Source organism: Aspergillus candidus (genome assembly GCF_002847045.1).
Source record: "Aspergillus candidus strain CBS 102.13 unplaced genomic scaffold BDW47scaffold_34, whole genome shotgun sequence".
NCBI lineage: Eukaryota > Fungi > Ascomycota > Eurotiomycetes > Eurotiales > Aspergillaceae > Aspergillus > Aspergillus candidus.
In genome coordinates this window covers 254907-280063 of record NW_020194039.1, presented here as the reverse complement: position 1 = coordinate 280063, position 25157 = coordinate 254907, and the positions used below count along the sequence as shown (strand labels likewise).

The following is a 25157-nucleotide window of genomic DNA, read 5'->3' as shown; positions in this document are numbered from 1 at the left end:
GCCCCCAACGAGACTACACGGTTCAATGACGTTGTTAGACTAGTCAGGCTGGTAAACATACTCAAAAGACGAGTCTACCAAGTACCGCGAGCTGATAACATGGGCTGATAGTGAGCTATATCAGAATATCTAATCCCATATGACAGTCTCTGACCGGGTTAGATCAATCGCTCCCCGTGTCTTTAGTAAAATGGGATAGTCAAGATCAGATTGCAACTTCAGACCAAACTTTAGCAAATATCTATGGTGGTTAGCCGATAGTGAGTTATCCCAAAACAGCCAATGACACACGCATACTGCAATATACTACAACACTAATTAACTTAGTCAAGTAATACATATATTCAAGAAATTCCCACCAGCGCCCACCTAGCGGGCAATGTCCCAGGTGAGCTCTTGCATGTATATCATTATCAAACAGTGTCGCTGTTCCATAGCCAGAGGTAGTCAATACCAATAATTAATCCGCGAGTTCAGCTCCTGATATCTGATAAACCTAGTATCATCAAGCAATAGAAGCACAGGTGGAAGATACGTAAAACAGATATCTGAAAGAGACCCGTTGGATCAAAACAAGGACTTGCTACCATTTAGCAGCTCAAGCACGGATGCGAAGAGAGAGAAAACTTAATTCTATGAACAAGGGCCCCTAACCTATGATGAGAAATGTTTATTTATAGTTTACTCTTATTTCATAAGAGTATCTCTTTTATCTCTTATCATTATAATTATTTCTGATATGGACAATGTCAATAAAAGCGGCCTCGATACTATAGTAAATCAGGGTGTAGGCGATAGGTGACCAAAGACCTCCTCCGCCTTGCCTGCCTCTGGAGTTGGGAATGTGAAATGACACTATGGATGCAACACAGACCACAGATCGGAGGTCAAGGTGCCAAGGTACCAATCTATATCTAGACCGACGACTGCTCGGGAATGAACTATACATTTTTACTAATGCAGTCCGAGATTGGTATGTTGATCACTAATCATACGAATCATTTTCGGCTACCTCAAGGCAAGGTCCAGTCAAGGCTACATGCATGATTAGAAATGCTGGTCGCCACGAGGGAACCTCGTCGGTCGCCGGCAGTTCATATAAGACATCATGGATCTTCTTCCGATTCAATCCCAGCAACTTTTGCGTGCCTGTATACCAGATAAGGATGAAACCACTCGCCTTAATCACCGGGTCTACCGGCTTTATTGGCTCAACAACTACCCTCCGCGTCCTGGAAGCCGGATACAGAGTACGACTTGTCATTCGCCGTGAACAACAGGCTGATAAGCTGCGGCGCATACTCTCCCAATATGTCGATGATCTAGACTTTATAACTGTGCCTGACTTAACCATCAGTGGATGTTATGATCGTGCGTTGCGAGATGTGGAATATGTCTTGCATATAGCGTCTCCCCTGCCGACTCCGGGGAATACTGATCTACTCACACCCGCTGTGAAAGGAACTACATCGATGCTGCAGTCGGCATTGGAGGTCTCTTCTATCAGAAAGGTAGTCATCACGTCTTCGGTGCTGGCATTTGTACCACTGAATTCGGCGAATGATGGACTTGAAGTAACAGGTGAATTAGAATCATGTCCATGCTTCGAGCACTCTTACTAACCACTTGATAGAAAATGACGAGGTTGAGTGCAGCTTCGACTCGTCCAAGGTTCCTGATCTCGACCCCATGGCCCAATATCATATCAGCAAACTCGCATCTCACAAAGCCACACTGGAGATCGCGGAGCAGAATCATCCACACTTCGACATCGTAACTCTACATCCTGTCTATGTGTTTGGCCGCAATATCCTTCAAGAAACAGCAGACGAAATCGGCGGAACGCCCGGAATGCTCTTCCAATCGCTCATGTCCGACAAGCCGCTCGTCGGTCAATTCCGGGGCGTGCATATCAACGATGTCGCCGAGGCGCATGTCAGGGCATTACGGGATGATGTCAAAGGCCTGAATTCCTATTTGCTTGCCTCTGAGAGTCGCTCGTGGGTGGATGTTGCGAAATTTTTGAGGGAGCGGTATCCGGCTATGCCGTTTGGGTTGAAACTGGGAGACGCGAGCACGGAGGCGTATAGATTTGATGCCAGTAAAGCTGGGAGAGAACTGGGAATCAAGTTTAAAGGAATGGAGGATCAGGTTGGAGATGTGGTTGATCAGCAGGTTGAGTTACGGAAGGACAGTGTCGTTTCGTAGATGCTGCGGCGAATAATAACCAGAGTTTAGAGATTCTACCCATGATTTTCAGTTCATAAATAACAGACTTTAAATATTATACGGGTAAGCAACTACAATAATTCTTTACCAACCACCTCAACATTGAAATTGTAATCATCAATAGGGTTGTTTTGGGCAGCTTCTCGCCCGGGAAACTCGGCCTCCGTGCGCTGTCACGGATCATAGGTCAGAAGTTCTAGCTGATAGGGCTCCATTTTGTGCACATGGTATTTTATAGGATGGTAGAGAGCGATATTGTAGGACAAATTATGAAGAAACAGTATTGAGAATATCGAGAGATACAATACAATCAGAGGATTCAGCGAATGTGTTTTTGTCTGTATACTCAGCCTTAGAGAACGTGAACGCAGGATTTAGATGCTAGGGCCGAGAGGGAAAGAATTCTTTCGAGGTTGTGTTTATTGGCATTTAATAGTAAAGATAATGTATGATCTGGTTTTGATGATTGATATAATGGCTATTATTGTTGAATATGGTTTTATGGAACGCAGCTCTCTGACATGAGCACCCGGCGCTCACAACTTTGAAAACATTGTCTCGTTCTGAGCCCTAACATCCAACTCCTGGGTCCACGCGCTTCTCGGCTGGGTATGCAGATACCAATATATTTTGGCCAAGTCGGTTGGCTGCATAACAAACCTATCCGTCTCCTCTAACTTCTCCTTCTCCCCCGCCTGTTCCCACTTCCTCCTCATGACCCCCCCAATTAACTTCCCATCCACCGGACCATCAATAATGAGATGCGCGCCATGGATACCCTGACTCTGATACTCCCGCGTGATGATCTGTGCCAAAGACCGAAGTCCAAACTTACCAGGCGAGAAGCTGGACAGGCCGGGCATGCCGCGAAGTGAGCCGGTAGCCCCGGTGAAGATGATAGTGCCCTTTGAGGCAGATATCATGTCGGGGAGCACGCATTTGGTGGACCAGAACGCGCCAAACAAGTTGATCTTGGTGAAGTTTTCGAATTCTTCCGTCGTGGTGTCTAGAATCGAGCGCCCATTTACACGTCTCGCGCCCGCGTTGTACACCAGGACATCCACGGGGCCAAGCTCTTCTTTGATGGATTTAAAACTCGAGATAATCTGGCTCTCGACTCGAAGATCAGTGATGTAGTAGCGGGCAGTATGTTTCCCAAAGTCGGCCTCGATGCCGGTGCTCATCGTTTGTAGCTTGTCCTCTGTGCGCGCGAGTAGGGCCACGACGAAGCCTTCTTGAACGAAGCGTCGTGCTACCGCTTCGCCTATTCCCGGGCCGGCGCCGACGACCGCAATCACGGGTTTCTTCTGTGGGTTGAATGACATGGCTGAGTATGTGAAGTGTGTTGCCAGGCGGACAGGATGAGAGATCGTGGTTGTCCGTGCCTGAGGGGTTTTTTGGGGGGGGATTTGGAGTTGGAAGTTTTGAAAGCTGATGGAGGAATAGATGGGATATAAAATGCCGTCTTCTTATGTGAAGGGCAAGGAGCTAGGTAGTGATGCTGCTTGCTTAGGTTTGATTGGTCTACAATTCCAGTCGATGATGATTGTGAAGCGGTAATCAATTGTAGGATCAAGAACTGACTGGAGTGAATACTAATCACACCTTAAGACCTCGGTTTGATCGCCTTTGGTACGGTCGGGAAGGTGGATTGGAAATTACTCCTAGAAACTACAGCGCGGCAGTTCATAGCCGCTAGTGCCCATGAAGCGGTTACCAACCCCATGAACATACAGCGACCCACTTTCCGTTGCGTTGTATAGTAAGCTGGTATCCTGGGCATTCCCTTAGTTACCCATTAATGGGGTATGTCAAACTACCCCATGATGATCATTCTCCAGATTGTCCTCAATCAATCAATCAATCAACCTTGTCATGCGAAGATTGGCCCCACTTGACCCCGTCATGTTTTCTATTTGTCCGAGAGGATTATCATAGCCTATACTGTCTCAGCTTGCCCGGACATATCTGTTTAGTGATCAACCGCGAAGCGATGCAATATCGGCGATATCTGGTGATTTCTCATCACCTGTATTTAATCTGGCTAAAAATATAAGACGTTCCCATCGTGATCCATGTTCTTATAAAAATTCTCAAAGCTGTACCAAAAAATTCTGCAGTTCGCTGCTCATTTACACGATGCCTTTCAACACAGCCCTGACTAGGAAACTTGGGATATCAAGTGAGTTGATACCGGCATTGTCAATTCGTGGAGCTACTTGCTAATGGCAACAAAAACAGTTCCTGTGGTACAGGGTGGTATGCAATGGGTCGGATACGCAGAGATGGCCTCCGCGGTCAGCAATGCTGGCGGTCTGGGAATTGTGCGTGTCTATTTTTCACGATGGCGAGATCTTGAAAAAAGATGAAGTTCGAAATCTCTCTGGACCACGAATGTTCTGACACCCGCTGCAGCTCACGGCACTCACCCAGCCAACGCCGAACGCCCTACGAGAAGAGATTCGCAGATGCAGGATCATGACTGATAAGCCGTTTGGTGTCAACTTGACCCTTCTCCCTGCCATCGTACCTCCAGACTATCAAGCGTACGCCCAAGTGATTATCGAAGAAGGTATCCGCATTGTCGAGACAGCTGGAAACAACCCGGGCCCGGTGATTGAGAAGCTCAAGAAGGCGAATGTGACTATCTTGCACAAGTGTACCACCATAAAACATGCCAAGTCGGCCGTCAAATTGGGGGTTGATTTTTTGTCCATTGACGGGTTCGAATGCGCGGGTCATGTCGGGGAACACGATCTCACAAACTTTATCTTGTTAAGTCGGGCAAGACAGGTGTTAGGGGTTCCGTTCATTGCTTCTGGGGGGTTTGCAGATGGCAACGGGTTGGCAGCAGCACTTGCCTTGGGCGCCGAAGGGATCAATATGGGTACCCGTTTCATGGCCACTGTCGAGGCGCCGATCCACCTTAACGTCAAAAAGGCAATTGTGGCTGCCAACGAGCATCAAACAGACCTTGTCTTACGTCGATGGAAGAACACCTCGAGGCTTTTTCGCAACAAGGTTACACAAGAAGCGGTGCAACTCGAGAAGAGCAGCCAGACCGGTGACTTCAAAGAGATCCAGCCTTATGTTGACGGTAAACGGGGCCGACAAGTTTATTTAAATGGTGATGTTGAGTATGGCGTGAGTATCATAAACCAAGAGCGATCAGTACTCGTACAAGAGCTAACAAGCTACATTAGGTGTGGTATGCTGGTCAAGTCATGGGTCTTATCAATGACATCCCGACCTGCCGGCAGCTCCTTACACGCATAGAATCGGAAGCCATTGATGCCATACGGAGGTCAGAGTCACTCTATACAGAAGCACCAGCTCAGAGTAAGATCTAATTTCCGAGACTTGACACAACCCATGACATACCATTGCTGGCGGCCTCAATAGCCAGACCTCCTTCTTTTACAGAACTGTCAGCACGTGAAGTGGAGGGTCATCCGTAGTGAGCTCTTTATTGATAACTTGTGTTTTGTATGGCAAATCCTTTTACCATGTAGATAGAACCATGGCAGCCGAATTGTCTCTTCCAACACAGCCCTTCACCGGGCGTTGATCAGAAACTACGCCGTTCGGCTCCACCGGAAATCATGAAATGACCCACTAGTACATTAGGAATACCGGCCATCGTCATGAAGTAGATTGTACCGAGGAAAACATGGAAATAAATTCGCGATATATGGGTTCCACGGGTTCCTGTTGTCTCGCCCCTCATCTGTTAGTCCCTCCACATCCCCTGGCATAACTTGATTTATATCTGGTCCTAAGCAAGCTGTCCTATAACCCAAACAATAAATCCAACCCCCTATGGACCGTTTTTTTTTCACAATGCCTAGCAAACAAGAAGTTGAAAAAATATTCGACCACATCGCTCAAGGCGACATGGCCGGCTTTTTTAACCATGTGCACCCCAACGTCCATTGGGTGGTGAAAGGTACAGTGCGATCAGTACACTCCATCTTATGCCAGTGACCCTTCCAATGTCCACGAACAAGTCCCCAACCAGCATACTCTCAACCAATTCACTCCAGGCACATTTTGCAAAATTTCCGGCCACTATAAGTCTGCGCGGGAATTCCAGGAGGGAACCAGAGCCCTTTCTAGCACCTGGGCCAGTCCGCTGAAGCTCCAAGTCCAGGATATCATCTGCGAAGGAAACCAGGCGGCTGTCGAACTCAAGGTCGTCGATGTCAACTGCAAGAACGGGCTACCTTTCACAAACGAATACTCTTGGCTTGTCACGTTCAATGACCAGCACAAGATTGTGAAGTTCCGCGCGTATATGGATACGTACGCCACCTGCCCACCTTACTCTTCCCGGTTATAAGAGTAGACAGTAGAAGAGAGCTAGGCTGACCTTAACATGAAGTGATCTTGTGACTCGAGCTATGGAGCAGAATCCAGCAGTGTGACCTTTTACGTATTTTTGAGGTATTCCGGACTGGTGAGCAGTAGCGGGAGAAATGATGATATCATGGGTCAAACTGTGGGGGACTATGCTATCTTGTGTCTGTATATAGACTTGTACATAATCAGTTCGGACAAGGAAATTTCAACCGTCTTATTTGGAGGTTCAATATCCGAGTTCCAACTGTCGAGACTCTTGCTTTCTGTAGCAGATAGGCTCAATTACGGTAGACCGACCCATGATAAATGTGTGTGTAAATCAAGCGTTCGATGCTCCAGAGATTTACCCTTTTTATGAGCAACAGCAAACTATGAACTCTACCCAGCTGTTAGCCTCTACTTATTTGCTTCTCATACAATTAGAGTGGGCAGCTGGAACCCCGGCGCCAAACTGCCCCACCGAATTGGGGTCGGGACCAGGGGGGGGGGGGGAAAGACACCGAATGGGACCGGATTCTAGGGGTCAGAATCCGGGGGGATCCGCTAGAATTCGCATCCCCCAAACTAGCCGCTTTAGGTATACATTACCTCCTACTTACCAGTTTATGCCCTCGTATTTACTTACCCTTATCTTTTATCGATCTTATATGAACAAGCATACATTCTTGTTTCTCAAAAAAATTGAACATACTTGGTGATATAAGCTAATTCTTATAGGTTTCCAAACGTGATGAGGTGACATAACAGTTCAGTAGTTAAGATATACATGTCTAAGGATGATAAGCATCACCAACTTCAAAGCCAAACAACTTCTTCAATATCAGGGATATAGATTTCAAACCAAAAGATAAAACCATTCAGGTGAAATTGTGTGGTTTTGATATCGTCTTATACATCCCAAGATAAATTTCATATTGCCCTGAGTCAAGTATAAAATATAATTTGAGAAACCAGTTAACTATTCTTTTATATTCTAGTACTAGTAGTACTAGTACATAAGTCGTACAAACATCGGAGTCCCAGTGATCGTCGCGCGATGGCCCTTCCCACACCATGTGCTTCTCTTACAAACTGACCCTCGATGACCTTGACGTCACGTAACCACTGAGACCCCTCCATCTACATCCCGGGATTAACAGATTACACCTAGTATCTAGAAATGATCCACATCCGCCTCTCCTCAGCATCCATACTGGCAAGCACCTTGTCTTCCCCTCGCTTCGTACACACATACGGATATATCAGCTTACGCCCTAGCAACTCGCATATAACATGGTCCGTCTCAAGCGCAGCTAGACTCTCCTCAAGCGTATGCGGCAACTGAACCGTTATCCCCAATTTCTTCCTGTCATCCTGCGAGAGAAGAGCTGGCGCCACGTCGCTCGGCCCAGCAGTGAGGTCCATCTTTTCCCGTAGGCCGTCTATCCCAGCCGACAGCAGTGCCGACAGCGCCAGGTACGGGTTCGCCAGCCCGTCCAACAGTTTCAGCTCGAACCGGTTGTCCTCGATCCGCCGCAGCGCTATCTCCTTATTCTCCCACCCCCAGGACGCATATTCACCGCCGCTGAAGAGGCCCGTCGCGACGCGCGAGTAGCTTGCTTCCTGGGATAACGTGAATGCCAGAACCGAGGGCAGGTGTGCTAGGATGCCTGCGAAGAACGGCTCGGCTTGTGCCGCTGGTGAGGGGGCCCCCGTGGCTGGGTCGTTGACGGACATGTGAACGTGGGATCCTGTGCCTGCATGTCCTGGCAAGGGCCGTGGGTGGAGCGTGGCGTGTAGGCCAAATGAGCGCGCCACGGTGCGGATGACGTCGCGGGCTTTGACTAGCATGTCGACTGCTTGAACGGGGCGCTCGGGCGGGAGCACGAACTCCCACTGGCCTGGAGCGGCTTCGGCGTGGAAGAGCTCGAGCGGGACGCCGACATCGGCGAGCGCGCGTGATATGGCCTCGACGAGGTCGAGGTATTCGTAGTCTTCGGGTGTGACGTTGGAGAAGGTGTGCAAGAGCCCCGTTGGGGCGTAGGTCGTCTTCGTGGATCCGTCGGCTTGTGAGTGTTTCTGAGGTCGCATGAAGATGACTTCTACTTCGAATCCGACGCGAATCGCAGCCCCCAGCTGGTGATTGAGGGTGTCGTCCAAGAGGCGCAGACGGGTGCGCGCGCACTCTGGCGCTTGCTGGGTTGAATCGTTCTTGCGCACGCAGTCGCATTGAACAAGCAATCGTGTTCCCTGGGATCCGGGCTGTATATACGCTGTGTTCAAGTCTGGTAGCAGGCTAAATGCCTCTGATGGTGTGCCGCCTTCGGCGATGGTATCGCCTGGCACGAGGTACCATATTGCTTGTGCGAGGGTAAGCAGCCTGTCTGTCTGGAGCATGCTCGTGAACTTGGCTACTGGAAGAATACGGACGAGCGTGTTGCCACTGTTGTTCACGAATTGGAGCCATACAAACTCGATGCTTTTGTGCTGGGCGAAAATCCTAGCCCATTGGATGAGGGATTGACTGTCTTTCATGTTGAGTTTCTCCTGGAAGAGATAGGATGGCCGTTTACAAGAGATCAGAATAAGAGATGGTGAGATGAGAGATGTCAGCCTTGATTGAGTAAAGTAGCAGACATGAAAGATGTCAGGTAAGCCACCCGACAAGAGATTATGCTCCTACCATCGTAGGTAAGGTAAGTCGCCTGTGAAACCACACCAAGCCACATCCCCGACCAGTCTCACTGCACGTCCATGTTATCAAGTTCAATAGTAGCATGCAAGGTGTCGCACGATAGGGCAAGTCTTGTGGAGCCAGCCTTCATGGCCAACCTTTATGGGACATGTTTGTGGGATGTCCCTGTATATGTGGCGTCCGCTGTGTTGTCTGGGTAAATACAAGCGGTCATTTTAACCGCAGGGATAGACAGACCTGCATATTGCGGTCTGGACGATGCAGAATGCCAATCGATCACATTGACAAGGGTTTGAACATGAGAAAGCATCACCCTGAACCATCTGGTCTGTCTGATGGAGGGAAGATGGGCAGAAGAAAGTCTATAGTCCGGCTGGATGAGCAGATCAAGTGATTGGTCAGATGACTGCCGAGTCCAGGTGTCACGTGGCTGAGTCAGCGGTCCCAACAAATTCCCAACTGTCAGGCATTCAGGCGACGAGGCAGTCAGGCCTCGGTATCATTCGCCAGCGTTTTCCCTTGGCAGCCTGAAGGTGTAGGCAGCTCCAGACCGGTTGTTGTCTTATATATCGTCGATCCAATCCTTTCCTTGTTTCTCTTCCCCCTCATTCAGCATGGCTGGACTCTAGTCCACCTTTCCCTCTTCCCCGCTTACTTAACAAGCGACCCTTCTTGCATCCTTGTGTTTCCTGCTGGGGTGTTTGCTGTGCCACCATCTACATCATCATCTACCTACCAACCCGTCGGTCTGAACCACCGGCATGTTGGACCCGATACCGCCGCCGCCAGCATGGCTGCGAGACTTCGTCGACCCCTGGGCCCAGCGAGTCAACCTGCCTGGCCTCTCCGATCACTTCCATGAGGTTATCATCTTCTTTCTAGGCTACCAGTTCATCCACTCGGTGCTGTCCCCATGGCTCTCCCCGATCCTCTTCCCCCGCCACTATCCCAATCTCAACAAGCGCACCAAGCTCAACTGGGACGTCCATGTTGTCTCTCTGATCCAGAGCATCTCCATCTGCGTTCTGGCCCTGTGGGTCATGTTCACCGACAAGGAACGCCAGTCCATGACCGTCGGCGAGCGCGTCTACGGGTATACCGGTGGCTGCGCTATGGTAGGATCCATGGCCATGGGATACTTCGTCTATGATCTCATCGTCAGCACGATGCACCTCCGCATGTTCGGCATCGGCATGCTGTTCCATGCCATCAGTGCCCTCTGGGTATTCAGTTTCGGCTTTGTACGTTCTCCACATCCACATCAAAGACCCAACTAACCACAGACAAACTTCCCAAAACAGAGACCCTTCGTGAACTACTATTGCCCCGTCTTCATCCTCTACGAGCTCTCCTCCCCCTTCCTCAACATCCACTGGTTCCTCGACAAGCTCAACATGACCGGCAGCGATCTCCAATGGTACAACGGCATGGCGCTCCTCTCCACATTCTTCTCCTGCCGCCTCATCTGGGGCACCTGGCAGTCCGTCCTCGTCTACAAGGACATGTGGTACGCCCTGAAGCAAACCTGGGACGCCACGGGCGTTTCTGCCCTGAACCCCGTCGACATCACCACGCAGGTCTTCCAGCTCCGCGACGGCGCCCTCTGCGTCGACGAGGCGTGCGCTCGCGCCGGTGCCGAAATCTCCAAGTACGCGTCCCACACCGCTGGCGGCGTCCCCACCTGGCTGGTCCTCACCTACGTCGCCTCCAACCTGATCCTCAACTCGCTGAACTACTACTGGTTCTCGAAGATGGTCGAGACCGTCCTGAAGCGGTTCCGTCCCGAAAACAAGGACAAGCCCGCTTCTCAGACCGCTAAGGAGGATATTGCCCAGAAGGCCGTGCTCGACGCTGCCACGAAGCTGAAGGAAAAGGAGGGCTCGCTATACCTGGGCGATCAAGCTTCGCAGCAGAAGGCTGCGTCGGGAGCGGATGCCGCGAAAAGCGCTGAGCTGAAGAAGCGGACTCGGAGAGCTTAATCGCTCTTCATCTTCTTCTTTCTCACCCCCTATACTCTCCCAATCTCTCTCTCTCTAGCTACTCGTTACCTATCGTACTACTATATGCGGTATGCGGCGTTAGCTCTGTAGATAGTGAGTGGGATGTTATGTGCCTCTAGCACTACGCACAAACAAGATCTATTCGTTTTTTTTTTTTTATTGATATAATACAATACGCCTTCGACGGTCTTCGTAACGACTGGGGCTTGCGTCTTCTATCTATTATCTTGGCAATTTCTCACGGCAGAGATAAGTTGGTGTGCTATTTGGAGTGCGGTTTTGGCTATCAGTATAATTATAACTGTCGTGGATCCGACAGTCTGCTTCTGAAGAGTAAGCTAGAGCTGGAGTGATACGCAGCTCTGAACCAGAATAAAGATAGTATCCTAGAAATTTGAATGAAACGCGAATTATTGATATTCTATCATGCCCCTTTCAATTTATGCAAAGAAAAAATTCCAAGTATTGCATCCATTATGAATCAATTCATTCAAAAATATAGCTAAGAAAAAAAAAGCCCATCCAAACAAACACCATAAGAGCGCCCCCGCCCCGCCACCAATAGTACTAGATAGAACAACGAGAGCAAGTAAAGAACACACCGCCAGACTTATTCTACACAACACAAAAACAGAGACAGATCTTACCGTCCCATGATAGCCTCCGGCTTGGCAAGCATGTACCGCACCGCTTCACGCGCAACAGGCGTATCCCAAGCACTATTGGGACCGCCGCGGCGAAACTCAGGCCCACTTCCGTCTTCGCCGCCGCCGCGGGTGGCTTCGCCGAGGATGGTTTCGAGGTCCCGGCGCTGGGAGTTGACCCAGCGCCGGACGAAGGTAGCGGGATCCTTGCTCAGGGCGGTGTAGAATGAGTGGCGAGCGCGCGAGTGTGTCAGGGCCTGGATGATGAGCGCCACCTGGTCGTCCAGCGTGGAGATCTGGCGCATGCCGCCAGAGTACTGCGGGTTCTGCGTCAGGGAGATCATCTTGGAACGGAGCGGGTCCTCCACGGCTACTTGGATATCGTAGATCGTGGGCATCGGGGACTTTTGGAACTCCTCGTCGACGCGGATGGTGAAGGGGAGCTTGATCGGCTCGATGGGGCTGGTGTGGGGTCCGATGCTTTCGGGGATTTGAGGGAAGAACATCTGATCCCGGCCGAAGATCTATCACACATCCACAATGTTAGCTTCAGGAGAGACAAAAAAATAGAAGGATAAAGGTTCGAGTGGAACACGTACCGCTCGCAGCCGATCGTCACAGCGGACTAACCGCTTCTCTTCATCTTCCTGCAGTCCCATCGCGCGAATGTAGTCCCAGATGCCCAGAACGATGCCACTCCGGGTTTCTTCCTCGACATCGAGAACCTCCGCCAGCTCCTTGCTCAACTTGTATCGCTCAGGCGTCTCATCCCTAACGAGACTAACGGTAACATTCAGATTATCCTGCGAAGCTCGCGAGAACTCCAGGGAATCAAAATCCGCGGTAGGCGGCAGCGTCACAGCGTTAGCCGGCAGCTGAGGCTTGACCCAGTGAACAGGCTTAACCTCCTCCGGGTTCGCGGTCGACGACTTCTCAAAATCGACCGTGATCGCCTTGAAGAAATGCGAGAAGCGCTGCTTAGCCCGCTTAGACGGAGCCGACTTGTTGGCCTCCGAGGAGCCATCATGATCCATCGCGTCTCCATTTGCCTGATCCTGCTCCTTCTCCTCGTCCTCATCCTCGTCTTCGCTGTCCTCGGGCGCCGTGGTGTCGGAGCCGTCGTCCAGCAGGCGGCCCTCGACGCGCACCTTGTAACTCCCGGAGCCCGGATTGCTCCCTGGGGCCATGCTGTTCTGGGCATCGTTGCTCTGCCACGGCTGGCCCTCAACTGTGTTCGAGATCCAAATGCGCATCGTGCGGTACTTTTTGACGGTCTTGCTGATCGAGTCCTGGATGTCGAGACGCTTTCGCACAATGGCGATGTCCAGTCGCTTCTCGAGTTCGCGCAGGCTCTTGTACTGCTGTACGCCATCTCCGATAATCACTTCCTCGACGTCATCGGGGATGTTCTTGTCCGTGGGCTTGCGACTGCGACGGAGGGCCGCGTCGTTGGGGAAGGTCCCCATGGGGCGTTGGGCAGTCATGTACTGGGGTGGAACAGCGTGTTGTGGCATGGGCATGGGCATAGGTGGTCCTGAACAGATAGAATGTTAGACAGGGGCAAGCAAACCCAAATATAAATTAGATCCCGAGAATCAAGGGGTGGCAGGAACGAACCTGGTGGTCCCGGGGGCCCGCGACGAGGCGTGGCAGGAGAGCGCTGGGCGGCCTGAGGGAAGCCGCGCCCGTAGTTGGGTGGCATTGGGGCATTCATGGTTGGTGGCGATAGGGTAAAAGTAAGCCCGCAAGGGTTATAACAAGGTTCGGAGACACCTGGGGGATGAAACCGAGAAATTTGGATGGGCCGAGGGGAGACAGGCTAAGTCATTTACGCTTCCCCAGGCGGATCAAGAGATGAACGAGTCGCGATTCTTTCATCGCGATCACGCTATCCCGTTTTAGGCATTGTTGACACCTTAGGCACCAGTATCATCGGTTCCACTATCTTGCCCAGTGACTGTCCTTAATTGTCTGAATTGGATATAGATTAGGACTTGACAGATTACAGACTCTATCTAATTAAATAATTATAGAACCAGGTAATATTCATTTATGATGCTATATCATTCCTTAACATAACCACCAACCCGCCACCGCCTCTTACTCCAGTAGCGATGCCTGATTAGTGTACAGCTCTTCCACCACATTGCTAAGCTTCTCGATGGTGTCCAAGGCCGCGTCGTACGCTTGGTCGCGCTCTGTCTCGTCAAAGACGATCAAGCATCCCGCACCCTGGTCCAACACGCCAATGATCACCTTATCCAGGATCATTTGGGACAGCTTCCGTTCCACCTGCTGTGTGTCTAGCCCGACCATCTTGGAGATGTGGTCCAGCTCGACGCGGCTGAACGGTTCGATGACCTTGATCAGGTTCTGCTCCAGCATGGCGTCGTACAGTCGACGAAGGTGGTTACGGATAAACACATCACTGCCCAGCTCGAATCGATAATCCGACAGGGATTGTTCGTACTGCTCCAGGGACCGGTTGGAGTGGGCTCGGGCCACAGCCTTCATAGCCTCCAGGCGTGGACTGGCATATTTCTGGGCTTGCTTGGAACCTAGCAGGTTCGTCACGTCGTCCACGAGATTCAACATGATCTTGCAAAGCAGCATGTACTGGAGCGCTGCGGTCGCCTTTTCGCTCTCATCGAGCGAGCTGTACCCCTCCAAGGCCTCAATGAAGTACGAATATGAAGTGTTGAAGTCTTTGTCCTCCGCGTGGAGCATACCACTCTGCATGTCCAGACTAGCTTGCAAGGTAGGCGGCGTGTAGACGGAGGCAGCAGAAGTTCGGGCAGCGGTCAGTGCTGCACGGGCCTTGGCCTGGTTCCCCAGAGCGTGATACACACGGGACTCCAACAACTGCACCTCGACCAACATGAGCTTGTCATCCAGGCGCTTCAGCTCCCGCAGGAGGGGGTTGATAAGGGTAAGAGCGTCATAGTAGGTCTGTTTCTGCATGTAGATAGCTACCAGGCGGACCTGGAGGTTTTGGCGAAGGAATGACCGTCGTTCGGCAATTGCCCATTCGATGCAGGACTGGATGACGGCAGTTTGGCTATCGAGGGTGTTCGGGATTTCGCTGAAAAGGTCCAACAGCTGGCGGACTATTCGTAAAAAGAGATTCCATTAGACCAGACATTGCAGAGCATTATGCTAGACCCAACTTACCAATTTTGGCCGTCTTTGCTTTGGCGAATGACGAGAATGAATCCCGGCTGGTCTGGATGAGCTCCGCCATCTCATTCGCCTTCTTCTCATCTCGATAGACTTGTCCCAGCCCAATCAAGGCATTCTCATAGTTGCGAGACGAAGATTCCGACGACCCTGGACCTTGGGCAAGGATCTCCTGGTAGACGGTGCCAGCCTTGGAGGGATCCTTCTTCTGGATCTCCCGAGCTTGTTGTATCCGCTCAGCGGTCGACGAGGACGACGTCGCCATGACTTTCAGGAATGGGGGAGAAGTATTCTAGAGTAATTAAGGGGCGTAAAGTTTCGAGAAAAAGATGTCAGATATGGAGGATAACGAGCCTCACGGCGAGGAAGGAGGATGGTCAATGTATGTGTATAGTTGATGGAGGTAGGATAGGCTGGCGATGGCTGACGAAGTCGTCACCGGGAGCTGTTGCGCTGCTCCTGCTGCTGCTGCTGCTGCTCACCGCCCGCGGGCTACTTTGTCAAACAGAACAAACATCAACCATACTTTTTCGAATATACTAAAAAATTTCCTACCAGAAATTAATTCCGTCTTTTTATCACATAGCCCCAACAAAAGCGCCATGGTGAGTTTCCTTCTTGTGAGGAAATATTCGGAATAATCTTACTGATTACCTTGACCTTAGAAAATCAAAGCGCTTTCTCGCCCTACCGCCTCGCAGCAGGCCCCCGGGACAGGCGTCGTTCGACAGCCCCGGAATTTAGACCCGAATCAGCATCCATTCGAACGAGCTCGTGAATACACCAGAGCGCTCAATGCTGTCAAACTGGAGCGGTTGTTTGCGGCGCCGTTCCTCGGTCAGATGGGAGATGGCCACGTAGATGGTGTCTATTCTATGGCGAAGGATCCTGGGTCGTTAGATCGGTTCGCCAGCGGCAGCGGCGACGGCGTCATCAAGGTGTGGGATCTGCCGACTCGGGGTGAGGTGTGGAATACTCAAGCGCATGAGAACATCGTGAAAGGAATGTGCTGGACTCCCGATCGAAAGCTACTGTCGTGTGCGAGCGATCGAACGGTGAAACTGTTCGACCCATACAACTCCACGTCCGATTCCCCGCCTGTGGCAACCTATCTGGGCCAAGGCGCATTTAACAGCATTTCGCACCACCGGGATCAGCCTTTCTTTGCGGTGTCATCGTCCCAGATTTCCATCTATGACCTTTCACGGCCGTCTTCGACGCCTTCGCAGACGCTGCACTGGCCCACCAACGTCGACTCCATCACCTCGGTCGCTTTCAACCAGACGGAGACATCGATTCTCGCTTCGACCGGCATTGATCGCTCTGTTATCATGTACGACTTGCGAACTTCGTCGCCTCTCAGCAAGATGACGCTCCGCTTGGCGTCGAACGCTATTGCGTGGAACCCCATGGAAGCCTTTAACTTCGCCGTGGCCAACGAAGACCACAACGCGTATATCTTCGACATGCGAAAGATGGATCGTGCCCTGAATGTGCTCAAGGACCACGTTGCTGCTGTCATGGACGTCGAGTTCAGCCCGACGGGCGAGGAGCTCGTGACGGCATCTTACGACCGTACGGTTCGACTCTGGAACAGAGCCCAGGGCCATTCGCGCGATATTTACCACACAAAGAGAATGCAGCGGTAAGTTGTCGTTTCTCCTTTTCTGGAATGTCTTTTTCTAATATCAAGCAGTGTTTTCTCGGCCAGATTTACCCCCGACAACAACTACATCCTGTCCGGTTCCGACGACGGCAACGTTCGACTATGGCGCTCCAAGGCCTCCGACCGCAGCGGCATCAAGAGCGGCCGCCAGCGCGCAAAGCTCGAGTACGATCAAGCGTTGGTCAAGCGCTACTCGCACATGCCCGAGATTCGCCGAATCAAGCGCCAGCGCCATGTGCCCAAGCCAATCATGAAGGCTCGGGAGATCAAGCGGGAGGAGCTCATGTCTCTCAAGAGGCGCCACGAGAACGTCCGCAAGCACACAAAGCAGGATGCGCTGCCCAAGCGACGCAGTGAGCGCGAGAAAATGATCTTGAGCAAAGAGCAGTAGTCCGCCTGCCCCCTGGGAGCACCTTCTCTGGTGCAGCATATCCATATCCCTCATCCCATCCGATGGAGCGTTTCGTCGGCCACCTGGTCCGTTTCTGCGGCTTATACCTCCGCGTGTGTAACCTGTGGCTGCTGCGTTACACGGCGTCTGCTTTAGGGGGTCATTGAATGATCCAAGAGCCCGCTACAACGGGATTATGGCATTCGCATGCAAGACGCCGGTGCGGGAGTAGCTCTCCACTTCGAGTCTATACCTAGGTTCGCCTCTGTTGAGAGCTACTCTTGTACCCACCCACAGTCTAACATCCCGCAACCTGTGCCCATACTTCACATCGCACCACTTGTATCTAGTTAGTGTCAGAAGTTCACGACTCCGTTATAACGGAGTACCAAATCAACCTTAATGAATGTATGAATGAACAAGCAACCCCCGAGTCACATTAAACACGTAATTCATCAACGCCCGAACTCATCCAAGCGTATCGCATTAGTTATAAATACAGCATCGCCGAGGGTATATCTCTATCTCGACGCCTAATCATTATGCACCAACAAGACAAACAGCACAATCTAACCCTCCTTCACCCCCCTCCCTTCCGCCTCAAACCCCGCCTCAGCAACAGCCCCATCAATCCCACTCAACCACCTCGCAACCCTCTGCACCCCCGCTGGCAAAACCGCATACCAATGCACCAGCGACGCAAAAAACGGCAACCTCACCGTACCGCCCTCCCCGGCATCAACAGCATCCACGATAGCGCGCGCAACCTGCACCGGCTCCAGCACGGGGGCGAAAAACGCGTTCGGGGTGCGCACAGCGCGGAACAGCGGCGTCGCGATCTGCCCCGTCTCGACGAGGAGCAGCTTGATGTGATCGTTGGTGCCGGATGCGCGGATCTCGGCTTCGAGTGTGCGGTGTAGTGCCGTGAGGGCGGATTTGCTGGCCGAGTAATCTGATAGACCTGCGGGGCAGAGAGCGCCTGTCACGGAGGAGATATTGACGATGGTTCCTCCCCCTCGGGCTTCTGTATCTTCGTTGTCGGATGGTGAGGATGAGGGTGATAGCATGCGCGGAAGACAGACTTGGGTTGTGTTGAGGACGGAGAGGAGGTTGGTGGAGAGGGTTTTTTGGAATGAGGAGGCCGGGAGGGAGAGGAGGGGGAGGCCGTTTATGCTGGCCGCGGCGCAGTTGATCAAGATGGTGGGGGTTCCCAGCTGTTGAATTATTAGCATGGTGGTTTTATATAGGACGATACCACATAGAGTATCGAATGATGAACATATCAAAGTTGGAAAAGAAGATACCTCTTTCTCAATTTGGTCAACCGTTGCCTCCACCATCGCCCGATCCCCCACGTCGCAGCAGTAATACTCTGCCCCACCGCTCACCTCATCATCACTTATCTCCTCACGGGGTTTGATATCCAAGACGGCGACGCTCGCCCCCCGCATACTGTACATGCGCGCGATCACCTGACCCAGGCCGCTGGCGCCGCCGGTCACGATGACCACCTCCTCGGTGAGGTCGACGTGCCGCGGAAGACCGTACGCGACGCGGTGGTTGATGGTGCGGCCGACAGCGATCAAGGTCAAGAAGACTGCATAGCCAGTAGCTATCATAAAAGAGAGATCGGTGTAGGGAGTGACTTGGGCACGAAGGCTGAGGACTAGGATCCACGCCACCCAGGGGTGGAGGATGGTGCGGTTGAGGACGGCAAGTAGGACATCAATGGTGAGGGCCTTGTACCATCTTTGCTGGGTAGATGGGGAAGAAGGGTATGAGTTGAAGGCGCGTGGTGGGTTTGACATGGTGCCTTATTCTGTACCCCTTTGTTTTCCTGGGTACTTGTATGTCGTGGATTTAGAGTCGTGAGGTGGTTATTGAGATAGCATTATGGTGTTTGTCACGCCATGGCGGTTAGCGCTTAGGCGTGTGACTCCGTGTAAGAATAGTGTGATCAATATTTGGGATGACCGTGAGTAATGTCTTCAATATTGCAACCTTGAGACGTACACAATAAGATTTTGAAGGTTTAATGAGATGCGCGGGGATATTCGAGGGGAAATGGAAGACGCGATATGAACGGATTCTATGCGGGGACGGCCCTCACGTGCGGAGAAATATATACTTGCATTATCTGCATGGTTCTTACTCTCCCAACCATCCAACACTCTCGACCTCTTTAATTTATTCAATTAGATCCTATTTTACCATTAACTGTGAGTATAATGCATTCCTATATGCATGTTTGACTCGGAAATTCACTGTCATCACAGATAATGCCACCCCAGCTCACCCCCCTCCACTCCCTCCACAACATCCGTCTACCCTCATCAAGTACTTCCCCATCATCCACCTGGGACATCACCTTCAAACCCAACGGACGCATCAAATCCCTCATTCCCACCACTCATACCACTCCCACCACCAACGACACCAATCCCAGCCAAGCCCAAGAACCCCCCCTAGTCCTCCCCGCCCTCACCCACCCCCACATCCACCTCGACAAGGCCTTCATCCACAACGACCCCAAATACGCCCACCTAGCCCCAACAACAGGCACATTTCCCGAAGCGCTGGCCTCCACAACAACCGCAAAGCAATCCTTCGAAGCCTCCGACCTCCTCAAGCGCGGATCATGGCTCCTCGCAGAATCCCTCGCCAACGGCGTAACCGCTCTCCGCGCCTTCGTAGAAGTCGACGCAACAGTGCAACACACCTGCCTCGACGCAGCACTCACCCTCAAGGCCCACTGGGCTGAAGCCTGCAAGATGCAGGTCGTCTGCTTCGCGCAAGACCCGGTCTTCTCCGGCGCCCACGGCGCCGAAAATAGGAAGCTAATCGAGTCTGCCTTGCTGCGCGACGGAGTCGACGTGCTGGGCTCGACGCCGTACGTTGAGTCAGACCCCAAGGCCGCAAAGCGGAATATCGAGTGGGCTGTGCGCACTGCGCTGGCTCATGACCTGCATCTCGATTTCCATCTCGACTACACGCTTGATCCCGGCCGCGAACCGCTTGTGTGGACGGTGCTGGATGAGTTAAGGCGCTGTGGATGGACGGGTGGACGCACGCGGAAGCGTGTAATGCTGGGCCACTGTACGCGCTTGACGTTATTTGGGAAGGACGAGTGGGCGCGCCTGGCGAAGGAGATCGCTGAGGATGAGTTACCGGTTAGCTTTGTTGGGTTGCCGACGAGTGATCTCTATATGGCTGCGCCTCCTGCGGGAGGTGGTGAGGAAGGGGCGATGGCGACGCCTAGGGGAACGTTGCAGGTTCCTCGGTTGGTGCGCGAGTATGGGCTTGATGCGGTCGTTGGGGTGAATAATGTGGGGAATGCCTTTACGCCTTGGGGGGCGGCGGATCCGCTGGGTTTGGCTTGTCTTGGGGTTGGGGTTTACCAGGCGGGTACTCGGGCCGATGCGGAGCTTTTGTATGAGTGTGTGTCTACGCGGGCGCGCGCGGCGATCGGGATGGATGAGGGTGGTGGTGGTGGTGGGGTTACTGTTGATGTTGGTTGTTGTGCGGATTTACTGCTCGTCTACGCTCGAGATGATACTGGGTGTGATGTTGTTGCGCGGCCGCGAAATAGCGTCGCTGAGGTGGTGTGGGATCCGCCGTCTAGAATTAATCGGGATGTTATTTGCGGTGGGAGATTAAAGCTATCTCCATGGGTTTCGAAGCTGGATGGGATATATAGATTTGTATAGTGGTGGGAGTGATGGTATTGATTTTCGGCTGGGGCCGATTGAATTTGCAATGGTTGGTGCTGATATGGATATAGAAGTCCTCAGCGCCCGTTGTGATATTAATATGAGTCCAAACCGTGAACCAGGAAGCTAAACACCGCCAGGTCATGCAAAGCAAGACGAACATATCTCGGGCCCGATAGGTCATTGATGATGAGTTGCACGCTAGGCCATAGTCCAAGCTGAGACTGAAAAAAAGACCGCCAAAGGTCATACGGTACCCCAGACAGGGGCTGAAGTGCCATCTTGCGCTCGAAGGCGTGCAGGACCATGCAACGAGTAGCTAAAAGTCGGACAGGCAACGTCCTCGCGCATTATGTCCATGTCTTTAGTATCGAATGGAAGTTGAAATCCGTTCCCGGCCCTCGGATATAGTCGGTGCTCTTCGATTTCGTATTCCAGTTCATCGTCGGGATCTTCCGCTTCCCATTGAGATTGGGGTACGGAGTGGGCATTGACCGTTGATGTGCCGTTCGGTACGGCGGATGTAGGGTGAGTAGTAGAGCTGTCCATGGGTGGACTCCCTGGGAGCGCCGCGGCCGTCTTCGGCAAGAAAAAGAAATTTGAGGTTTGTGATGTTTTCAGATCCTCGGGGAACATTGGTAGGGAGGGGTGACTACTTGATATTGTGACAAGCAGCTCAACAAGTGCAGCATGCGAAAAGGTTGACAAATACCCCCTCCGCTCATCCTCCGAGAAGCTTCCCCCTCCGACTTCTGTCTTGGGGAGAATTAGAGGAAGATGAACGGGAGGCCGGGTCTGCGCAGATTGCAGGCCTATACTCGGGTTGCTTCTAACCACTGTCGGTTGTGTAATGCCGACCTGGATTGGTCTGCAGTCCTTACAGAACCATTCTTTCTCCCTAATAGCAACAACTTCGGCCGCGACGGGAGGGTCATGACACAGCTGGTGCCAAGCGCTGTTGCACTCGTCGCAGAAAACAATCATATTGCTGAGCGGACTGTGCGCCCTTTGACAATGGACACAAGTGATGATGGTATCCTTTCCTCTGCGAAACACCCGCTTTCGTTTTCGAGCGGCTGCCGTAGGCGGGGTATGTGTGTTGTCCGACCCATCTGTCGGAAAACTGTGATTATTTTCCTTGATGACGCTCGGCGATGACGCTGGCGGGGGCACGTACAATGAAGGTCGGTTCACCTGGCGGCCGGACTTTGTCTGCGTGGTGATGGGCGCGACATCCGACTCATCTGTGCTCGAGTCGCCCGCCCAGATGACCTCGCTGTCGCTGTCATTGCCCCGTTTGCGTTTCTTTGGCCGTTTAGCCCCGTTAGTGTTTTTGCGTGAACGAGCACTGGCAACTGGTTTCTTTGGTTTTGATAGAGTGAGTTTTGGATAGGGCACTTCGGTTACCGATGCTACCGGTTGCGGCTGTGAGGCTGGCGGTGGTATGGGAATCGGTCCCGGTGCCAGCGCTGGTAATGGAGCCAGTGGCGCTGATGATCGTTGGGGAGATAACTGGGGCTGTGGAGGCTGGTGAAATTGTAACGGCGCTGGTGGCACCGATGAGGGCACGACAGCAGGTCTTGGGGCTATAGCAACAAGGCCCGGTTTCACAGTGTTCCCTTGAGGCGGTGCTGGTATAGATGTAGATGTAGCTGCGGTTGTCTGATGAGAGACCGCTGGGGCGGTCATATGATGGGAGTAAACGAATGGAGGTGTAGGGAGATCAAGAATCGCGGAAGAAGTCCTCATTTTGGCTGGAATCTGAGAGCTTCGATGATCCAGACTTTGATTCGTAGAAGTTCGAGACGAACTAACGGGTGTATAAGGGTTGCCGTAACTGATACTGTTCGGATGATCATCGCTTTGTTGCCCCCCTTTGATATTACCCGTGATTCGTGCCAAAAGAGCGGTAGTCGCCGCAGAGAGCTTCGGAATCTGGACTCGAGTAGAGTTTGTACTTGGCGGCTGGTCTGGTTTGGAGGGTTCAGGGCTTGAATGATTCAGCGTAGGCGCCGTGGGATGTGAGGCCGACGTGGAGGCCTGAGAACCATGAGTTGGGGGAGGTGCCGTCTCTATTGTTTCTGTGGCGCAAGGCACTGAGGAGGAATCTCCTGTTGGAAGTGTCATACCCCCTGGCACGGTCAATTCAGCCGGGAAAAAGTGTCAATAACGGTGAGTCTCTATTGCCAGCGAGGAAGATCCCACATGGCATCATCAGTAGATGATGAGCCGATCCAGAGATTTATATAGCAACACGTGACCACACCCATCTCCCTGGATTCCTTTGACATGTTTCATTGTCCGTTCACTCATTCACTCCCAGATATATGGATTGACCTGACATTCCACCGTTCCCATCTGGATTATCATTCAAAGATGAATATATCTTATGTATACGTCGTTTGCTATGGACTAATGTAACGGCTTATATACGGTCTAGCTTTTCTGCTGATTGCCGAACCCCTCTCTATGTACATCCGTGAGCGGCAACAACCCACCATAATCTACGAAATCACACCTTCCTTTTTCAAACGCGCGATATCATCCTTTTCATACTCCAGGATTTCTCCCAGGATCTCGTCCGTGTGTTGACCTAACGTCGGAGGCGGCGTTCGGACGCCAGGCGTCGCGTGGGAATATTTGATGGGAGTGTTGACGAGCTTGATAGGCCCACACGAAGGATGGTCGACCTCGGTGACCATTCCTCGTGCTTGCACTGGATGGGAGGGCCACAATTAGTAAATTGCCAACGATTACAAGAAAGACCTTCGAGGCTCACCGTGGGAGTGGTTCAAGGTCCCTTGGATGTCGTTGACTGCGGCATACGGCATCCCGCTGCCTTCGAGAATCTCCAGCCATTCCTGCGTGGTCTTCTTCTGGACCGTTTCCTCAATGAGCCCATCGATAATCTCGCGATGTTGGACACGATCGCTGTTGGTAACAAATCGGGGGTCTGTCTTCCATTCCGGGAAGCCCAGCCGGTCGCACAGCACACCAAAAAGCCGGTCATTGCCACCGCCGAACAGGATGTCTCCGTCTAGGGTCTTGTAGCTCCGGTAAGGGACAATGGACGCTGACAATAGTTAGAAAGCCACGCAATCATCGGGATCACTGCGCAATTACTTACGATGCGCGGTTCCCCATCTTCCGGAGTCCTTCTTCCCGCTGATCAAGGCCGAGCTGGCGATGTTGGCGAGTGTTGCGACCTGGCAGTCACTCAAGCAGGCGTCGATATGTTGTCCCTTGCCCGTCCGCGCCCGCGCCAGCAACGCGGCCATAACTGCATTCGATGTGTACAAACCGGTCGTCAAATCGGTGACGGCTACACCGACCTTGACGGGGTCGCCATCCCGCGCTCCGGTGATGTGCATGAGGCCCATCTCGGCTTCCACCATGACATCGTATCCGGCCCGATTGCTGTAGGGGCCTGTCTGGCCGTACCCAGTGATACTGGCATAGATCAATTTGGGATTAATCGCTCGTAATGTCTCGTAGTCCATGTTGTATTTCTTCAGCGCCCCCGGAAGGTAATTCTCGACAAGGACGTCACATTCCTTAGCCAGACGGTGGAGGATTTCCACGCCAGACTTGTGAGCGAAGGACAGTCCGATCGACTTTTTGTTGCGGTTGACCTATGTCGTCTCCAATCAGCTCGGCCGCACTGCTTTACATGGGAATTGTCAATCCATACCCCAAGATAATACGCACTCTCACCGGGTCCCTCATGGTTCCCATCCTGGTACTGAGCATAAGGCGGACCCCACGCCCGAGTGTCATCACCACGGACAGGATGTTCCACTTTAATAATATCGGCCCTGCGCGAGATACGTTAGTCCATGCCGAGACTACCTAGAATGCAACCAAATCCGCTTCAATACGTACCCCAAGTCTCCCAGTATCTGTGTGCAGTATGGCTACAGGTACAGTGCACAGTTAGAATATTTGCCATATTACTATTATAAGGGAAGACAAGGAACTCACCCCAGCCAAGACTCGAGTCATATCAAGGACCCGCACCCCTTTCAAAGGAAGTGTATCCTCCGCAGGTGTGCTGTAGGAGCGCCATTGCGGTGTATAGCGACGACGAGCGAAGAGGTGGGGGAGCGCCGGCCGGCGAGCGATCAACTTGAATGCGACACTCATAGCGGAATAGAGATGCGACGAGCAACCAATATCCAACGGAATGAGAAAAAGAAACAACCTATTCAATCTATAGAGAGGAATGGGGCATGTTTTTATACCAATCAAGCTCTCGGGACAAGGAAGACCAGTGATCGTGTGGAGAAGAACGAGATGAGATTCTGATT

At 52.0% G+C, this 25157-nt stretch overlaps 11 protein-coding genes across 11 annotated transcripts; 5 read left to right on the top strand and 6 right to left on the bottom strand.

Moving 5' to 3' along the window:
- Window positions 1-1112: 1112 nt before the first annotated feature.
- On the top strand, window positions 1113-2094 carry BDW47DRAFT_108485 (uncharacterized protein; the record flags this gene model as incomplete). The annotated part of the gene is made up of 2 exons (XM_024813248.1): window positions 1113-1581; window positions 1634-2094. Coding segments are annotated over exons 1-2 (816 nt in total), but the record flags the coding sequence as incomplete, so codon positions are not given.
- A 671-nt stretch (window positions 2095-2765) lies between these two features.
- On the bottom strand, window positions 2766-3594 carry BDW47DRAFT_132757 (uncharacterized protein; the record flags this gene model as incomplete). Its single annotated transcript, XM_024817650.1, has 1 exon — window positions 2766-3594. Exon 1 carries the CDS (start codon window positions 3552-3554, stop codon window positions 2766-2768), a length of 789 nt encoding a protein of 262 aa, XP_024670605.1. The 5' UTR covers window positions 3555-3594.
- Window positions 3595-4368: 774 nt separating this feature from the next.
- BDW47DRAFT_118696 (NAD(P)H-dependent flavin oxidoreductase) lies at window positions 4369-5579 on the top strand (the record flags this gene model as incomplete). Its single annotated transcript, XM_024815250.1, has 4 exons — window positions 4369-4411; window positions 4471-4553; window positions 4645-5373; window positions 5433-5579. The coding sequence occupies 4 exons, from the start codon at window positions 4369-4371 to the stop codon at window positions 5577-5579; spliced, it is 1002 nt and encodes a 333-aa protein (XP_024670604.1).
- Window positions 5580-7535: 1956 nt separating this feature from the next.
- On the bottom strand, window positions 7536-9735 carry BDW47DRAFT_108483 (FluG family protein). Its single transcript, XM_024813247.1, has one exon. The coding sequence runs from the start codon at window positions 9100-9102 to the stop codon at window positions 7735-7737; it is 1368 nt and encodes a 455-aa protein (XP_024670603.1). The 5' UTR covers window positions 9103-9735; the 3' UTR covers window positions 7536-7734.
- Window positions 9736-9850: 115 nt separating this feature from the next.
- Window positions 9851-11686, top strand: BDW47DRAFT_108482 (TLC domain-containing protein). The gene is made up of 2 exons (XM_024813246.1): window positions 9851-10503; window positions 10564-11686. The coding sequence occupies exons 1-2, from the start codon at window positions 10024-10026 to the stop codon at window positions 11239-11241; spliced, it is 1158 nt and encodes a 385-aa protein (XP_024670602.1). The 5' UTR covers window positions 9851-10023; the 3' UTR covers window positions 11242-11686.
- A 219-nt stretch (window positions 11687-11905) lies between these two features.
- BDW47DRAFT_118693 (PCI-domain-containing protein) lies at window positions 11906-15348 on the bottom strand (the record flags this gene model as incomplete). The annotated part of the gene is made up of 5 exons (XM_024815249.1): window positions 11906-12430; window positions 12506-13440; window positions 13524-13575; window positions 14049-15013; window positions 15078-15348. The coding sequence occupies 5 exons, from the start codon at window positions 15346-15348 to the stop codon at window positions 11906-11908; spliced, it is 2748 nt and encodes a 915-aa protein (XP_024670601.1).
- A 295-nt stretch (window positions 15349-15643) lies between these two features.
- On the top strand, window positions 15644-17534 carry BDW47DRAFT_48839 (rRNA-processing protein SOF1). The gene is made up of 3 exons (XM_024819155.1): window positions 15644-15688; window positions 15749-16728; window positions 16780-17534. The coding sequence occupies exons 1-3, from the start codon at window positions 15686-15688 to the stop codon at window positions 17138-17140; spliced, it is 1344 nt and encodes a 447-aa protein (XP_024670600.1). The 5' UTR covers window positions 15644-15685; the 3' UTR covers window positions 17141-17534.
- Window positions 17535-17707: 173 nt separating this feature from the next.
- Window positions 17708-19130, bottom strand: BDW47DRAFT_108477 (hydroxysteroid 17-beta dehydrogenase 11; the record flags this gene model as incomplete). Its single annotated transcript, XM_024813245.1, has 2 exons — window positions 18445-19130; window positions 17708-18354 (listed from the first exon to the last, which is right to left on the bottom strand). The coding sequence occupies exons 1-2, from the start codon at window positions 18946-18948 to the stop codon at window positions 17710-17712; spliced, it is 1149 nt and encodes a 382-aa protein (XP_024670599.1). The 5' UTR covers window positions 18949-19130.
- Window positions 19131-19175: 45 nt separating this feature from the next.
- On the top strand, window positions 19176-20972 carry BDW47DRAFT_48835 (putative zinc metallopeptidase). Its single transcript, XM_024819154.1, has 2 exons — window positions 19176-19359; window positions 19417-20972. The coding sequence occupies exon 2, from the start codon at window positions 19420-19422 to the stop codon at window positions 20845-20847; it is 1428 nt and encodes a 475-aa protein (XP_024670598.1). The 5' UTR covers window positions 19176-19359; window positions 19417-19419; the 3' UTR covers window positions 20848-20972.
- On the bottom strand, window positions 20583-23022 carry BDW47DRAFT_108475 (uncharacterized protein). Its single transcript, XM_024813244.1, has one exon. It carries the CDS (start codon window positions 22975-22977, stop codon window positions 21097-21099), a length of 1881 nt encoding a protein of 626 aa, XP_024670597.1. The 5' UTR covers window positions 22978-23022; the 3' UTR covers window positions 20583-21096.
- Window positions 23023-23242: 220 nt separating this feature from the next.
- BDW47DRAFT_108474 (CaiB/BaiF CoA transferase family protein) lies at window positions 23243-25121 on the bottom strand. Its single transcript, XM_024813243.1, has 6 exons — window positions 24832-25121; window positions 24733-24764; window positions 24542-24665; window positions 23978-24482; window positions 23630-23923; window positions 23243-23566 (listed from the first exon to the last, which is right to left on the bottom strand). Exons 1-6 carry the CDS (start codon window positions 24991-24993, stop codon window positions 23355-23357), a joined length of 1329 nt encoding a protein of 442 aa, XP_024670596.1. The 5' UTR covers window positions 24994-25121; the 3' UTR covers window positions 23243-23354.
- Between the last annotated feature and the right edge of the window lie 36 nt (window positions 25122-25157).

What these genes read in the sequence shown, in the direction of transcription:
- BDW47DRAFT_108483 (XM_024813247.1), bottom strand. Translation starts at nt 9,102, where the DNA reads ATGAAAGACAGTCAATCCCTCATCCAATGGGCTAGGATTTTCGCCCAG.
- BDW47DRAFT_108482 (XM_024813246.1), top strand. Translation starts at nt 10,024, where the DNA reads ATGTTGGACCCGATACCGCCGCCGCCAGCATGGCTGCGAGACTTCGTC. An exon ending in GGGTATTCAGTTTCGGCTTT is followed by an intron (nt 10,504 to 10,563) that starts GTACGTTCTCCA and finishes TTCCCAAAACAG; the next exon opens with AGACCCTTCGTGAACTACTA.
- BDW47DRAFT_48839 (XM_024819155.1), top strand. An exon ending in CACACAAAGAGAATGCAGCG is followed by an intron (nt 16,729 to 16,779) that starts GTAAGTTGTCGT and finishes AATATCAAGCAG; the next exon opens with TGTTTTCTCGGCCAGATTTA.
- BDW47DRAFT_48835 (XM_024819154.1), top strand. Translation starts at nt 19,420, where the DNA reads ATGCCACCCCAGCTCACCCCCCTCCACTCCCTCCACAACATCCGTCTA.
- BDW47DRAFT_108475 (XM_024813244.1), bottom strand. Translation starts at nt 22,977, where the DNA reads ATGACACTTCCAACAGGAGATTCCTCCTCAGTGCCTTGCGCCACAGAA.
- BDW47DRAFT_108474 (XM_024813243.1), bottom strand. Translation starts at nt 24,993, where the DNA reads ATGAGTGTCGCATTCAAGTTGATCGCTCGCCGGCCGGCGCTCCCCCAC. An exon ending in TGACTCGAGTCTTGGCTGGG is followed by an intron (nt 24,765 to 24,831) that starts GTGAGTTCCTTG and finishes CTGTACCTGTAG; the next exon opens with CCATACTGCACACAGATACT. An exon ending in CAGATACTGGGAGACTTGGG is followed by an intron (nt 24,666 to 24,732) that starts GTACGTATTGAA and finishes TATCTCGCGCAG; the next exon opens with GGCCGATATTATTAAAGTGG.